At 45.1% G+C, this 16,628-nt stretch overlaps 1 protein-coding gene across 2 annotated transcripts in view; it reads right to left on the bottom strand.

Annotated features, from left to right (window-relative positions):
• Window positions 1–12,933, bottom strand: part of LOC119178021 (allene oxide synthase-lipoxygenase protein) — a 101,359-nt gene extending 88,426 nt beyond the window's left edge. Inside the window, exon 1 of one of the 2 annotated variants that reach the window (XM_037429193.2) lies at window positions 12,684–12,933. Coding sequence is in view for 1 of the 2 variants with exons in the window: in XM_075882257.1 (XP_075738372.1) it covers window positions 2,971–2,998 (28 nt within the window). In the remaining variant the exon portion in view is untranslated. Of the gene's footprint in view, window positions 1–2,970; window positions 3,102–12,683 lie in introns of those variants that run through there. The other variant, XM_075882257.1, reaches the window with a different exon arrangement.
• Window positions 12,934–16,628: the final 3,695 nt, after the last annotated feature.

The raw sequence follows: 16,628 nt of genomic DNA, 5'->3' as shown, positions 1-16,628 counted from the left end.
TCGATCGTGCACGGCATATTTTTTTGGAAGAAAGTTTGGCTATCCTCTTGCATAGGGGAACGTGATACTGACTGAAAGAAAGATCGAATTTGCAAGATGTCACAGCAACAAGTGACTAATTTGGCTCTTCTTTCTAGTGCGCATTATCCCCCATCGCATACTTTGCTTGCTTTCACGCTCGGAGCAGGTTGTATGCAGATACAACGTTTTTCGAGGGGGTGCCGGCACCTAATAGATATAAATTGAAGACCGGGCAGGCTAATTGTCATCTTGCGATATGTATGCACGCCGAAAAAAAATTTTAGAAGGGGAGGGGGGCACTTTGCGGCTGCAAGGCGCACTAAACAGTGCACCTGACTACGTGCTACCGTGGTATACGCCTCATACTGAGTGCTATAGTTATTTTACTTAAGTTCTTACAGCTTCTCCCGCAAGAATGTCAGAGTAAAGTCGTGGACTTAGCCCTTGATTTTAGCTGTTGCGCGTCCCTGCTTGAGTAGTTATGGCAACAGCACAGAAACACTTTAACGACCGGAAAAGGAATTCCCCGAAAACAATGTCACGTGACTCCTCAAACGCGGGGCCATCCAGCTCGGCCTTGCGCGCCAAGATGACACATGGACGAGAGCAAGAGACACCAATTAACGTCTGTTGCCCGGCGGCACTTTGTTCTAATAAAAAAACATCATCAAAGTCAATTCTGACACTCGCTCTTGCTGCGGGGCGTTTCCGGTGCTCGCGCGCACTTGTTGCACGTGGAGTCGTGACGCTTGCGCTTCTAAATTTTTCTATCTATTTTGGTTTAAGAAAACTTGAAATTCGGTGAGATGGTGATTTATTGACCAGAATTTTGAGCGCAAAGAACACACGTCCACAAAATGAGAGAACAGGGCGGGAGCTATCTCGCTCGGCAGGTGAATCCTACGATGTATGTGACACAGCAGTCAACTTGAGACGTTGCAATTGACGGATCACACTGAAAAGGGCCTTCACGATGTGTCTGATGCTTCAACAAAACTTGAAATTTTGTTAAACTACCTGTCACATCATGAAGGCCCTTTTCAGAGTGATCCGTCTATTGCGTCTCAAGGTGACGGCGCTTTTGTTTCATGTTCTTATTTTGTTTTCGTGGCAATCACCTTACCTAATGACGCCGTATCAGTAGTGTGCTCCAGATTATTAGACTGTAAGCAATGAACCCAATTACGCGATGCGAACCGATCATGTAACTTCGAAAACATTTTATCCTTGTAGATTGATCTGTGCGCCGCGGCTGCCGATAACCTGATCTGCGGCGAAGCGCATCGGTGTTTATATATGCGGCATCGAACATTCGAGCTTATCGCTGATTGCCGCGTTTATTTGAGAATTAACTCAACTTTTCGCATTTGCACACTCCAGCTTATAACCGATCATCCTCAAATAATCTGAAATGCCCCCCGACATTTTGGGTGGTTTGCGCAAGGTGGTATCTGCACGTGCAATGGGCCTGTATTGTAACACACTGAACGATACGAGCGTGCATGGAAAATAATGACAATACAGCATTCACGGTATACTCATTTATATTTCCTACATGTAAACAGCATATATGAAGTCGTAAAACGGGGTGTATATATCACTGTTTATGTATACCATATAGTCAAACAAGTCACGCTTACACTATGTTCCCATTACACAATAGGGAGTTTGTGAATATCAGCCTCAATCGTTTTGGGCCCCCCCTCCCCCCCAAAAAAAGAAAAAAATAGCGTCTAAACCACTGCACATGCACGAGCCCCAAACAGGGTTTGTGTTTCGCTTTGGAGACGCTATTTTTTGTTTAATTTAGCGGGAGCACCAAAGCCTGCCCCAAAAGCTTTGCGATGGGAAAACGTGATGGCACCCACTGAAGTGATGGCTATTGGCTAAGTCTACACCACAGACCATATTCGAAAACTCCCTAATGACTCGACCGAGGCCTATAAGGTGATCTTAAGTAAATGAATAATAAAAAATTAGGTCATTATTAGGCTGATTATAAATGATCTAATGTACAGTATGACGTAATCAGATCAAAAGTATAGCGAAGTAATAGTCAAAAGTAGTCTAAATTCCCGCAAAACATTTCGCTCATTAGCTTCATCTTAACTACGTAGTGATGGTAACGGCCTTCAGAAAATCGCTGGCATTTTACACTGGTAACTTTCATTGTAAAAGTTGCAAGGATAGAATGACATAATATCGTCAATAAGGTTTGCTATTATTGACTTCCTCCTGATTATTGCTCTAAATTGATACGTACTTTACGGACTCTGTGTTCGCACCTTATAACATTTAAGGGAACATATCTATTCGTTGCAGAAAGCGAACGTGTGTACTAGCTCTAACAATCGCTGTGAATCTTCCACCACTTGAAGTATAATCATGTCTATATAGGAAATTGCATGCCGGTCAAATCTCACTACCGTAACTTTGCATTTACAGAGAAAAAAAGGATGCACAAGTATTTATGAGAGATGCCATCACTAGCAAAGTGTTTGTCGCAAAGACTAGGTCATCAACAAAGTGGTGCTACCAAGCTTCAAAATGTTCACTCGGAGCTTTTTCTGTTAATTCAAATGAACAACCATTAGGATTAGGTTGATGGACCGAAGCTTGAAATAAGCAGGCAACATTGACTGAAAAATATTTCAGCTAGCCTAACAGTGACGTGCATGAATGCTATGACACTCCTGACATTCAAATACTAGCAACGAACCCATGGCCTAGGACTCAGCAGAATCACGAGGACACGAATTCTTGGCCTGTTCCGCCCGGCGTCAACATGTTCGTTGTATGCTGTGACCACCAACACGGCACAACTGCACAACAATTTTGGTTCATTATCACGCGCAATAAAGAACGCTCCCCAACGTGACGCGGAAGTTAGGAGCAAGCAGTGAAATTACGTAAGGATTTCATATAAAAGGAAGTACACGTTTTCCTCACTGATCACTTGCTCCTTTTCTGCATCCATGGCTCAGGCGCTGAGCTGGTCACCAGTCTGACGTGGTGCGTGGATTACGTCGCACCTTCTCATGGGCTGTGTGATGTTCCGCAGAGTGGCCCGCACCTCCCGCAACGCCGCAGCTTCTAAATCGGTCCACAGCGGGGCGCCCGTTCTGCTTTGTTCGGCTTATGAGCGCTACAGGGAGCCCGCATGTGGATGGCACGAAAGGCTCCATAACGTAAACCGCCGCTTGACGACTCTTTTTGGCAAAACAAACAATCGCGTGCCTTGGTTGCTCAGGCGTTTAAATAAGAGTCATGCGGCAGCACGCTTTCTGCGCATTCCTTCCGTGAAATGTCCTTCGAGCAACGTTACGCGTTTCTACGTCGGTGCTCTTGTTTATGTGTCGTTGAGTCCGAGAAGCAGTGCAGTCGGCAAAGCTGCTTGCAAGTAGTGCCATTACCGGTAATGCGTTACTTATTTTTAATAACGCCCTTCACGAAATGTTGGTATCCTGCAATTACGTCGTCATATGTCCTGACGACGTTACAAGTTATGGCGATGTGTGTTCTCATGGTGACGTCTCATCCCGCACGACGTTATCCGATATACGGTGCCACTCATCTCGGTGATGCCGAGGGTTGCTTACTTTTCCCGCTTGATTACGCATACGAGGTTTTAGTCTCAGCTTTCAGCATCTACGCTGAAAAAAAAGAGATCTAAAAAAGAGATAAAAGAGATCTAAAAGAAGCATGGAGGTAAGTCCTTTTAGGGATCAACTCATTTGCTACAACTGTTCATCCTTTTGGGACTAACTCCAAGAGAATAAACAGTTAGTCCTTGAAAAATTACCTGCAAGAGGACTAAGGGTTGCTCCTGAGAGGATCAATAGTTATACTTCCGTAAAGACGAACAGCTGACATTCGGAAATGGTCCCAAACAGAGCAAATGTTACTCTCGTAAGAACAAACTGTTGATCCCGAGAAATCATCCTTAGAAGAGTGAATGTTACTCTTTCAAAATAAGCTGTTAATCCGTTTGAAGAATTTTCAAGGGACTAATCAATAATGCACTGTTAACGCGATAGCGTTAAAGAGCTCGTTTCGCAGATATTCTGGTGTCGGCGTCGTTAATTGTGAGCGAAAAATTATTATTTCATGCGTGACCAAAAAAAAATGAGAATGATGCGAACAAAATAAATAAACTACAAAAAATCCTGGAACAGAGTGGGGCCCGATCCAGAGTTGTTTGGGTGTGGATCGAACCTGGTTCGTTTGCGTGGCATGCGGATGTTCTACCACACTGCCCCACCTCTGCTTGGGAAAACAGTGGAAAAAAAAAACTACATCTGCTTGGAAATGCAGTGAAAGTATCTTTAATGCTTCACAAACACGCGCGTCCTCCATACATGCTTCACAATGCAACACGAAATATTGGGGTCACAGTGCGTGTTACAAATGTCCATTGCCAACGGGCGTCAAAATATGCGATTATCATGATGGTGTCATGGTTGAAAGCCGGTACCCCACTAAAAAAGGCACACAAGCTACTGTGCCTATTCCTTTTAAGCCACGTATATTGGGTGCATAGCAAATTCAAAAAGGTTTCACGCACTAAGTGTTTGACATATGCATGAGAAACAGGATGTCACTATTGCGTTCAACTCCGAAAGGCGGAGTTTTAGGGTCCCCTACTTTTTTATTCACTTGGCCATCTTCACCAGAATGACATAATAGCTCAGGTCAGCTGTGCTTTACTCAGCACTGCATCCCTGAATGTGTTAACGAAGGAAAATTGCAGAGAAAATCAAAGCTAGCAACATCCATTTTCTCCAAACAATGCGTCACGCGCATCAGCGGTGTTGGCCGTCGACTGCTGTCCCCCTCTTACCCGTGAGTAATAGAACGAAAAGTTCTTTTAAAAATAAAATAGCTAGGAGACCACTACTTAATCTCCTAAGCCCATGTAATTACAAAGTCGCGGGCTCACAAAACATGGAAATACATGCCACGCACAGTGCTTTTTCACCTCTTATATTATTTATAATATAATGCGTCAAGGCGATGAATTTGGAAAACTTACATTCGAAATTAACAGAGGCACGTCATTTGCAACGCCCGTTAATCCAGAAAATGATGATCACACTTCAAGGTGACGGCGATCGTTCTTAAAGCTTTACACAAACGAAGCCACAAAGTAGTCTTGCATGTAAGCTGGGTGTCCATTTTTTTTCGCTGGAAAGTTGCGGTATTCAGCAGTGAACAACCATTCCGCAAAAATACAAATGCACGTGCGTCCATAATTGCAGCACATGCAGTGAAGTATGCTCTTCACAGCTACGTTGACAGCCTGTGACGCGGCCCTCGGCTTCCACGGAGCAAGAAAGATCACGACGAGGGACGAACACGATCCGCACTCCTGACTGCAGTGACTGTGAGCGATTCCGAAGAAGTCCGGCGTGGATGGATATACACAATATACGCGCTCAAATGTCCGTGAGACTTGCATTATTGTCACCGTTAGTAAATATTCTTTAGTTTATTGAACTACGTTTCACATTCCAATACTGGACGGCGCAGTATTGACCCCCGACAAATTCACCTTTTCTCGCACTATTTTCTTCATCGTAACTGTAAATGGGATGACGAGCCTTGTCATCAGTTTACTGAACCCCTGAACATGCATTTGCCCCATTATTCACCTCTCAGCCTCGCGTCTCACGCAACCACCACCCCGTCAAACTAGAAGGGTGAGTTTCGGAACAATTGGGCGCACCTGACCGACAGCCAGAGCTTTGAAAGGCTTCTGACCCGTGCACACAACAAGGGCTGCAGCAAAACCGTCTTTTCATCCCTTCAGCCTCTACCCGAGGGAGTATGTGAGCTGTTCGTCCTGTCATTAGTCCTTCAAATTTGCACACGACACGCTCTTGACCACACTTGCTCTTGGTGGACTAACGACACGATGTAAGGACTAAAGTTGACGTTATCCCCCCCCCCCCCTAACTTTAGCTTGTTTTTTCTTAGATTGTATATATTCATACGACAAAAGCATATTATTCCTAAAACGTGAAAATGATCTCGCTAATATTTCTACGCGACACCGCATCACTTTCCGTTTAAATGATTTAAAAGTTTTCACTCAGTTCCCTTAAACCAGCACCTTACATCATCTATCCTACACACGTACCGCACAATCACCGCCTAAGCCTCCTTATTCAATTGCACGAACGTGCTTTAACTACGTATTTTGCTGCTTAATTTTTTTTTCTTCGCCCAGCAGTAGACTGGAATGGGCTTGTCCACGACATTGGAGCCATCCCATGTTCTTTAACGTTTGCGCACAACATAACGACATATTGTTCATCATCAAGATCACTCTCCATAACAGTCATTTGTTAGCCCAACCCTTATGTAATATGCTTTAACCAATGTCCTAAAGATAATTAAGTGAAGGGAAGAAAGGTGCTTGTTCTATGTGTCTGTGCATTTTTCTTTGCCTCTGAAGAATTCACGCCCTGAAGTTATGAATCGACTAGCCGAGCAACTAATTCTCTTCAAAAGGCTTTAAGCTATAACAGAATGGGGGTGACGTAAACAAAGAGCAGTGCCAGTTAGCAACGAATGCTCTCTGGTAGGCGGAATCGACATCCGAACGCCAGAAGGCAAGACGTGTTCGAAGACCTCATTACACTGTCTAGTTGTGTTGTTTCAAGGCAAACATCGCCCAAGGGGATTTCCCTCGAAGGGGAAAAACAGTAGGCCGTTGAGTTCAACTGAAAAGATGACGGTCATTCGCTCATCCCAAGAGGATTCGTTAATCCAAAACATACTGAAAGGCTTACGGAGCTTAACGTTCCACTGAGGCAATGAAAGGCGCTACTGCAGCACCCCGCTTTTTTCTTCTTCTCGCGTGCATTATGATGCACTGTCGTCTTCCAATGTGTCAAATGCCTATAACGCGATTCAGAGGTACTCAACAGTGTGAATTCCAAGAAATAAAAGAAGTAATGTGTTACTTTTTGGGAGTTCTGGCAATTAATTGTAATTAAAATATTTCATTACTTGCCAGCCAGTCAAGCTTCATTTCGACATAATAAGTGAAATGTTAGGCTATGAATCTGTGTGCAATTATTTTTTGTTTGCAATCTTCTCGATAAGATAAAAGTAATACTTTTGTTGTTGGTTCTGGAACACGGCTTGTCGAACGACCCGTCGAAGGCTGTAGTGCCTTCACCTATTTGATCAGCTACAATCAGACGCTGCACACTGAGGTTAACAAATCAACCCGTATTCACTGTGCGAAAGCAATTTATTTTACCAACTACGTATTTTATTCGCATTTTGCCACAAGAGATAAAGATACAAGGAAAGGCAGGGAGGTTAACCAGACGCACATCCGGTTTGCTACCCTGCACTGGGGAAGGGATAAAGGGGAGAAAAGAGGTTGCACAAAGATGAGAAGGTGACACAACTGGCATAAACATGTTGCGTACACAAGCTTAGCCACAGCGGCTGAAGGGCATAATTTGCGCCACCTGGGGTATGTGAACTGTTATCTCACAATATACGCGCATAATATGCCTCCATAGAAATGCGATTGCCGCGGCCGGTACTAAACCTGCATCTCTCGGGCTTCGCTAGTCCTGCACACTTCGTGTTCACCGACGAGCTGACGTATTCGCATAGGTACAACAACTTCGCAGGATTGCGGTAGGTGCAAATGCTCTAGCTACTAAGATCGTCAATGAAGGAAAAGACCGCCTTGCAAACGCTCCCATCTACACACAAGGTGAGGTGGCTCTATACTAACACTCCCAGGACGTAATCTTGAGGAGACCAAAGTTTGCCGTTCAGCCCAAGCTCTGACCGCCAGCTCTCCTGTGTATCCTCGAGCGGGTCTCCAAGTAGGCAACAGGGCGGGAAAATTTACGCTGTTTGTCTGACGGCATCGACGTATTGGTGAGGTGCAAACTACCTTAGAAAGTTGTTAAAAAGGTGCGTTTCTACTCCCCCCCTCCCCCCCAAAAAAAGTCACTAGCTTCTGCTCTGGTGGTTGTGCGTTAGTGTTGCCACAAAGTTCCGTACTTATAAAAACCAAGAAAGGTGATCGAAGCAATCCTATAATACCACAACAATGTGTACAGAAGAAATCTATGAACTTGCAGTGCGCTAGATGGAATCTGTATAATCTGGCTTATGCACTTGATAAGCGAAAGTTGAGTTTACTAGCATTCTTCACAGCGAAATCACATGAAGTGGACTGAGAGTAATTGTTATGGCGAAGGACAGTTGTACGACGCCTGTGAACTCGATCCTGCTGCACAAATTAAGGAATTAGGTCTCTTTCATCAGAAGAAAACGAATACTATAGAAAGAGAGGCGGCAGGTTAACGAGTTCAGGACATCAATGGGTTTACAGACCTGCACATTGCGTCTATTGCGCTTCTACTCGGCAGTTTCCCCAAATTTCGTCTTATTATTTTGACGTGAAGGACTCAAACTCTTATATTTCATAAAGACATCCTATTACATTGCACGCTGCCTATCTCACGTTTTTCTTAACACTGACATTTCTTTTATGCCTTCGTTGAGTCGACGCCACTCATGTCGGGTATTGCTTAACGCTCACGCGTTAAAATGGCCCACGTGTGTTCTCGTCATTCCTGGGTAAATAATAAGTGTAAATTACCTGTGCCCCATACCAGTGGCACATACCCTCGCACCCCCCGTAGGTATGTGCCACTGTCTGGCGAGAAGTGTTTGACGATGTACGCGACGGCATTGTGACATTATTAATGTCTTCACCAGTGCGGCATATTTGTCAAACCACCTTAATCTCCCACGCAAATTTTGGTTGACGCAAAGTTAAGGGGGTGACAACGAGAGCACTCAACGTAAGCGGCTAGATACATAGATAGATAGATAGATAGCTAGATAGATAGATAGATAGATAGATAGATAGATAGATAGATAGATAGATAGATAGATAGATAGATAGATAGACAGATAGATAGATAGATAGATAGATAGATAGATAGATAGATAGATAGATAGATAGATAGATAGATAGATAGATAGATAGATAGATAGATAGATAGATAGATAGATAGATAGATAGATAGATAGATAGATAGATAGATAGATAGATAGATAGATAGATAGATAGATACGTTCAAAGTCGCCGAAGTTCACTAATAAATGCTTCGCATTTTAAAATATTAGGGGACCCTAAACCTTCACCTTTAGGAGTTGAACACGATAGCGATATCCTGTTCCCAGCGCGTATTTCAAACACTTAGTTTGAAGTTTGCGTACTTAGTGAAACCTTTTCGAATTTGCCATGCACCCATGCCGTGGCCTTAAGGGAATGGACACAGTAGCGTGTGTACCTTTCATAGTCGGGTGCCGACTTTCAACCACGGAGTCATTATGATACTCGCATATTCTGACGGCCGCTGGCAATGGGCGCTTGTGCCATGCATTATTACTGTAATATTTCATGTTGTATTGTGAAGCATATAGACGTGACGCGCTTGTTTGCAAAGCATGAAAGCTGCTTTCACTGCATTTCCAGGCCGAGGAAGTTCTTTTCACTGTTTTCTGAAGCAAAGACATGACCGTGTGGTAGAACATCCGCTTGCGACGCAAATGACCCGGGTTCGTTCCCCATTGGAACACAAACAACCCTGGTTCGGTCCCCACGCTGACTCAGAATGTTTTTCACCATTTATTTTATTTGCATCGTTCTCAATTATTCAGTCACACATAAGATGATGATTTTTCACTCACAACCAATGACGCCTGCGCCGGAATTTCTGCAAAACGAGCTCTTAAACGCTATCGCATTAAAACGAAGCCAGAGTAAAGGAAGGACAAAACACGAACGCTGTCTTTTTAGATGCGAAGCATTTCTTGGCATGACAAACACTGTATATATTTATACAAGAAATTTTATTACTGTTAAGTGGTAGCTATAAGTTGCTCCGTTCCCCCTTCAGCGCTTCGCCCCACTCCTCATCATTCACTCCGTCGATATGCTGTAATTTTTTTTTTGCATTCTTGCGTCTATGGTCCTTTAAAGCGCACCTGGATACAAGTATGCACGACCATTTTGCATTTCATATTGGCTACTTCTCAACAGTATGGGCTTTATGGTCACAGAATTGGTGGATCGGTGATGGGGTGTAGTGGGATGTTTGCAAGCTGGCTACATACACCAATGGAGGAAGGACAGACCAACACCTTAAAAAACTTCGCCCCTAAAATCTATGGTTCTGTAACGCGCACCTGGATACAAGTGCACAACCATGTTGCACTTCGTATTGGCTACTTCGCACCAGTATTGGTTTTATAGTCACTGAAGTCGTGGATCGGCGATGGTGTGTAGTGGGATGTTTGCAATGTGGCTACATACACAGATGGAGGAAGGACAGACACACACCCTAAGGAGCTTTGTCCCTCAAATATTATTTCATTACTTCAACGCGAGCAGTTGTGTGCTTCTTTTAATTTACATGTCTCAGTTTTTTTTACCCCGATCAGCTATGAAGACGACGCATGCATCGAATCAGAGATTGCGGCACAAAGATCCCAGTACCATCCTGCTCTAACGTATCTTTGACAGGACATTCACTAAAGTGGAAAAGGGACCTTCTGAGGTGACATTTCGGAATTGCTTTCAGGGTGTGAGATTGGCTAAAGTTTTGATATTTTGTGTCTTCTGCGCCAAGTGTTACGAACATTCGCTGATCATTCACCTGAACCGAGTGTAATGTCCGTAGTCTACAAGCTATCTACAAAAATGGTAGCTAATACAAATAAACAACATTAGAGTTATATATATAAACATATTAGGAGTCTATAAAAAAGCGACATAATACTAATGCAAAGGGGCTAAGGCAGGGAGATATGATCTCGCCCAGTGCTATTCACCAAGTCACTATAGGAGGTTAGTAGGACCCTAGATAGGGAACAGTAATGAACAAGAGTTAATGGAGAGTATATAACTATAACTTGTTCTTTGCCGATAACATTGTATTGATGAGTAACTGAGGCTATAAATTGCAAATAGTGATTGCTGAATTCGACAAGGAAAACAGATGAGCAGGTCAGAAAATTAATATGCATAAAACTAAAGTTTTGCAATAGTCTCGACAGAAAACAGCGCTTTGCGACAGGTAGAGGGGCAGTGTAAATAGTAAAAAAAAATACGTCTTGTTAGGACAGGTATATAGTTACCGCGGAGCGGACATATATCAGAGCTAAAGAAGCACATGCCTTATACGACAGCTCTTTCAAGGTAGGGAGTGAATGTTCGCTTCTTAAAATGCACAGAAAAATCGTGCAAACCAACCTATAGCTGCAGACCCTTTCCACGTGCTTCTCGCGCCCTTCCCGAGAAGGATGTCGACAACGTTTACGCTTTCGTCATGAACGCGGTGCCACCCACGGCGCCTTCCTCGACTTGCACGCGCTGCGTCGCTATCGTACGGAAGCAACGGCTGCCTCCACTTCCTTGCTTGATAATCGGCAACGATGCCACAAACAGCGCGGTGAAAACCGAATTCACAAAGTCGTAGCATAATCTTTTCAGTAACTGACTAGGCACTTTCCAATTGGAGGGTCAAGTATTAGCGATTTAATAGTACAAAGTAGCTTCGCATTACCGAAATGTGGATCTAACTCTGGTTTTCTATTTTAAATTGTAGTGTACCAAAGTTATTGAATACGTCATTTAATGTTCTCTTTCTGCGATCCGCAAGGGCATTATTCATCAATCTGTGTTACCTTATTATCAAGTGTTTTCATGTCTTCATACGTTGTATTTATTGTTTTACACTGACCTACAATACTGGTGCCAATTATGACACATATTTAATTCAGTCAATTTAATCTCTCTGTAAATGCCTAGCGACTTCTTATCCAGTGCTTGTTTTCTGCTCTATGCCTACTGCTGACATTTATGGCGGGTGAGGCGCGTCAAGTGGCATAAAATTCGATGTTTTTTCTAGTCCTCCACATGTTCCAGCTGCCAGAGAAGTCAAATATTCTGCGGAGACAAGCAGAGCAAAACAAAGTGATAGTGCGGGCACTGGCCAAGTCTTTATTCACGTTAGTATGCACACAAGCCGCAGTTTGTGTGTACAAACATGAATGAAGACTTGACTAGTACCCACACAATCACTTTGTTTTGAGCGCAAACATGAATAAAGGTTTCAGTAATACCCACACAATCACTTTGTTGTGAGTACAAACATGACTAAAGACTTCACTAGTAGCCAAACAATCACATTGTTTTTCTCTGCTCGTCTTCGCAGAATATTCAACTTCTCTGGCAGGTGGAACATGCGTTTTCGCTCTCATTTATTACAGAATGCACGTAAAATAGATAATTTCTTGTTGAACCAAGAATTTAGGTTTCGCGAAATATTTCAGTTTAAACAATGGAATATACTGCATAAAACAAAGGTTTGATCACCCTGCTGACAATAGTTTAATTCTAGAAAGGAGGCATGGCACCCATGAGTTACTTTTGATGGAAAACTTTTACCACGTGTGTACGCGCTTCACTAAAATATATCGCTTGCTGTATAAATGAGGAACATGTGCATACAATGGTTCTGTTTTGCACATAACGCGATGAGTAGAAAGCTCTTCCAAAAAAAAAAACATTAGGCCGAATAACACAACAAACGAGAGCAGTAACTTACCTTTTGTACTTCACTTGGTAAGTTGGCTCGGGTGAGCAGAAAAACGTCACAGCACTACAATATACACAGAGAGCACGAACTTCAAAGCAAGGGCTGTTGTTGTGGACTGCCATTCACTAAAGAGAAGACCAAGGAACCACCAACGACTCTTGCAGGGGCAACCCTCATCTTGAAACTGTACTGGCGTCGATGGCGCTCTTTTACGGTCTGCCAGACAGAGTGACTGAATGAGACCTTTCCGTTGACGTGCTCACAAAGGTGAATGCAATCGCGCACTGAGTCGGTCCGTTTGTCGGCGAAGTCGGGGAAAAACCACAGCGGAGCAGCCGTTGACGCCGCTGTCGTCTGCTAGCAACGTGTCCGGTCCAAGAAACGACGCAGCAGAGGGCGATGTTTCAGATCGGCCACCACGTTTCCTGTAGCGTCTCCGACGATGGGAGGGAACGTCCGGATCCGGTTTTCCACCATGGCTTCCCTTTCACTTTCGGGGGTTTCTCTCTCTGTTGTACTGTCCTCGCATCTTCCGTGCGAGAGGGCTCGAGAGACTCGCAAGCACGTCGCGCCAGTCAGAGTTCTCGCGACAGCACGATGCAGTTCATTGCTACGTGTTTTTTATCGCTACTCTCGCCTCTTCCATTCCAAACAGCGCGCGCGAGAAGGGAGCGCCAGATAATTATAGTTCATTTAGCGGGTGACGTTGGGCACAGGAAGCCTCCACGGACAGACCTTGGTCTTGAATGGAAATCAGCCTGTACACGTGTTGAGCGAGTATAAGTGGTCGAAGAAACGAGGCGACCGCCAAGCATTGTCGTATGGTCAGCATGACCTCGGTAGTTTTACTGGTGACGAAATAATGCTAAAAAAATTAAACCTACAATATCTGCGCCTCCGTCAACAATCGGGAAGACTACTCCAAAGGCTCCTAAACAACTTCTGAAAATATAAAGCCTCAGCCATGAAAAAAAATCCGTAAATAAAAGTGTACCCTTGAGCCGACGTTTTGACAACTCGACTTGTCTTCTCCAAGGCTAGGACTGGTTTTACGCTTGAAAAATAAATAGTTCTATAATGCTGCGTTCCTTCAGCAAGTGTCGTTATCGACCTGTTACACTGTACGTAACTATTCGCAAACCGCGCCTCCAGTGTTCGAGAAGCTACGGGACTGCAGTAAATCATTTCGTTAAGATCATGGCCTTTTCGCGAACATTACAGATTATTGTAGAACCTACATGGCCGCTACCGATAACGCTAGAATATTTGACGACATGCGTATAAAAGCCGACGCGTTTCAACGCTTGTCATTTCATCGATGCCCGACGCTTTGTTTGCCGCTATCAGATGAATGATTAATATGTGTAGTTTAACGTCACAAAACCACCATATGATTATGAGAGACGTCGTAGTGGAGGGCTCCGGAAATCGCGACCACCTGGGGTTCTTTAACGTGCACCGAAATCTGAGCACAGGGGCCTACAACATTTCCGCCTCCATTGGAAATGCAGCCACCGCAGCCAGGATTCGATCCCGTGGCCTGCGGGTCAGCAGCCGAGTACCTTAGCCACTAGACCACCGCTGTGGGGCGCTCACCGCTATCAGTGCCAGTGTCTTGCTGTAATCTGACTTTTTTTTGCGTGGCTACAAGTTTGGCCCAAATAAGTAGTGATTATCCAACCTGCAGTCTGCTCCCTTCGTCCACGTCACGACCCCGTGACATCTGGTGAAGGTTCTGCTTTCTTCATGTACCAGACGCCCTTATCAAGTCATGAACCCAGCCCACGTTGCGAAGAAGGCACTGACGCCAGCCACGAGCAGTAAGTTAGCCGCAGTCAACAAGGTCTGCCACCGAAGTACGGGGCTTCGACATCAACGCGCCGTGTCCACAACTGGGTGAATGACCGCATGACATCGCTTACTACCTCGCGAAAGTGCAGTCGACACCCGACGACCTTATCGTTCGCTGTCGCCAGGCCGCTACGCCTCACAGCATCACGCGCAGTACACTGGCCCTGCTCGGGGCCGCTCTCCGAGTTCTTACTTGGAAAACTAAGGGCAGCAACCGATAGAGGTGCGGTTGCTGTACGACGAACTACCGAAGATCCTCCGTCGCCGCCGACGACACCGCAACGAAATCGAAAGCACCCGCCGCAAGACGAAAATGGTCATGACGTCGAACCTTCGCAGCCTGAAAAAGACGTCACAACTCAACGTGAAAGCAACGGAGCAAATAGACGTAGCCACGATCCGACATCACGACGCTACCACAACGCACAACGGCGAACCAGCGGCTTCGACGTAGTACTCTACAGTCACCTCGTCACCGCTCTCGTATTTACTGGAGCCGGCTATTACGTCGCCAGTGGGCCTTTTGCGTTTAAGTTGAAGATAGTGAAGACTGCATGGCAAGGCCCTAAAGCTCGGACCCCTGGAGGTCACTTCAAAACGCCGACTGGAGTCTGCGCAGCAGGAGTCACCATCCATAACCAGACATGTCCTGTGAACTTTCTAATTGCTCCAGGTATGTGATGCTTGGGATGGACTTTCTAAGGCAACACGGTGCTGTCACCGACCTGAGGTCTGAGTCAATCACACTAACCTCAGTAAACACGCTGCCGACCCTTGCAACGCAAATTAATTACGCATTGATTGTGCTAGAATAGCGGGTCACTGTGCCGCCTTTCTCCAGCGTCGTCATTTTCGTTGGCACTGAAAAAGCCGAAAACCTTCAAGGCGCCCTCAAGGGCCATCAGCACCTTCTTCTAAACCATCAGATTTGCGTCGCAAGAGGCATAGCTGAGCGGCGGGACGGTGGGGCTGACAAAATTCAGTCACGAATTCAGGCATCTCAACCGTGGTATGAACATCGCCTACATCAACGAATTCGTGGAGTCTGGTAGTTCAGTCACACTATTCGATACTGATGATGCTGCTTAGATGATTTTAGGTCCCGAACCAGATTTTGAATTCAACCCGAGCCTTTCAAAGTGTGAGCAAGACCACCTCAAGTCCCTGCTCCTGCAATTAGAAAATTGCTTCTCGTCATCCTCGAGAATTCGACAAACATCAGTCGCGATCCATCGCATTATAACAGAAGAAAGTGCCCAACCAGTTGGAAAAACCCCGTACCGAGTCTCTACGGACGAACGCGAAACCGTTAAGAAACAATTTAACGAAATGTTACGCAACGACATCATTCAGCCATCCAAGAGTGTGTGGGCGTCACCCGTGGTATTCGTGCAGAAGAACGGGAGCTTACGTTTTTGCGTCGATTACCGCCACCTGAACAAAATCACAAAGAAGGACGTTTACGCTCTCCCACGTATAGACAACGCCCTGAACCTACGAAGTACGTTCCTTCGATGAAAATAAAAACGGGCTATAGGCGGATTGAAATTGACAGAAGGGTGGTCTTTATCACATCAGACGCCCTCTTTGAGTTTGAGGTCAGGTCATTTGGTATTTGCCCGGTGCATGTGACCTTCCAGCTCAATATGAACAGCGTGCTGGCTGGACTGAAATGACAGACTTGCCTCGTGTTCTTGGAAGACGTCGTCGTGTTTTCCTCGAGCTTCGACGAGCATCTCCAGCGCCTTGAAGCAGCACTTCAAGCTATCAACACTTCTGGACTAACACTGAAGCCAGAAAAGTGCCGCTTCGTGTACGAGGAGCTGTTGTTCCTGGAACACGTGATTAGCAAGTGTGGAGTCCGTTCCGACCCGCTGAAAACAGCCACCATCACTGATTTCTCGCAGCCCACGACAAGAAGGCTGTACGCCGACTCCTCGGACTGTGCGCCTATTGCAGGTGCTTCGTCAAACGTTTTTCACAAATCGCGGAGCCGCTAACTCACGTCACAAAAAGCAACGTCGAATTCAGGGGAAAATCGACACAAGAAAAAGCATTTCAGAAACGTAAGTGATGCCTCCAGACACCACCTATACTTGCGCA

The sequence above is a fragment of the Rhipicephalus microplus genome, chromosome 2 (assembly GCF_043290135.1).
Source record: "Rhipicephalus microplus isolate Deutch F79 chromosome 2, USDA_Rmic, whole genome shotgun sequence".
Taxonomy (NCBI): domain Eukaryota; kingdom Metazoa; phylum Arthropoda; class Arachnida; order Ixodida; family Ixodidae; genus Rhipicephalus; species Rhipicephalus microplus.
The sequence above is the reverse complement of the archived record's forward strand: the minus strand, read 5'-3'. Positions and strand labels throughout refer to the sequence as shown.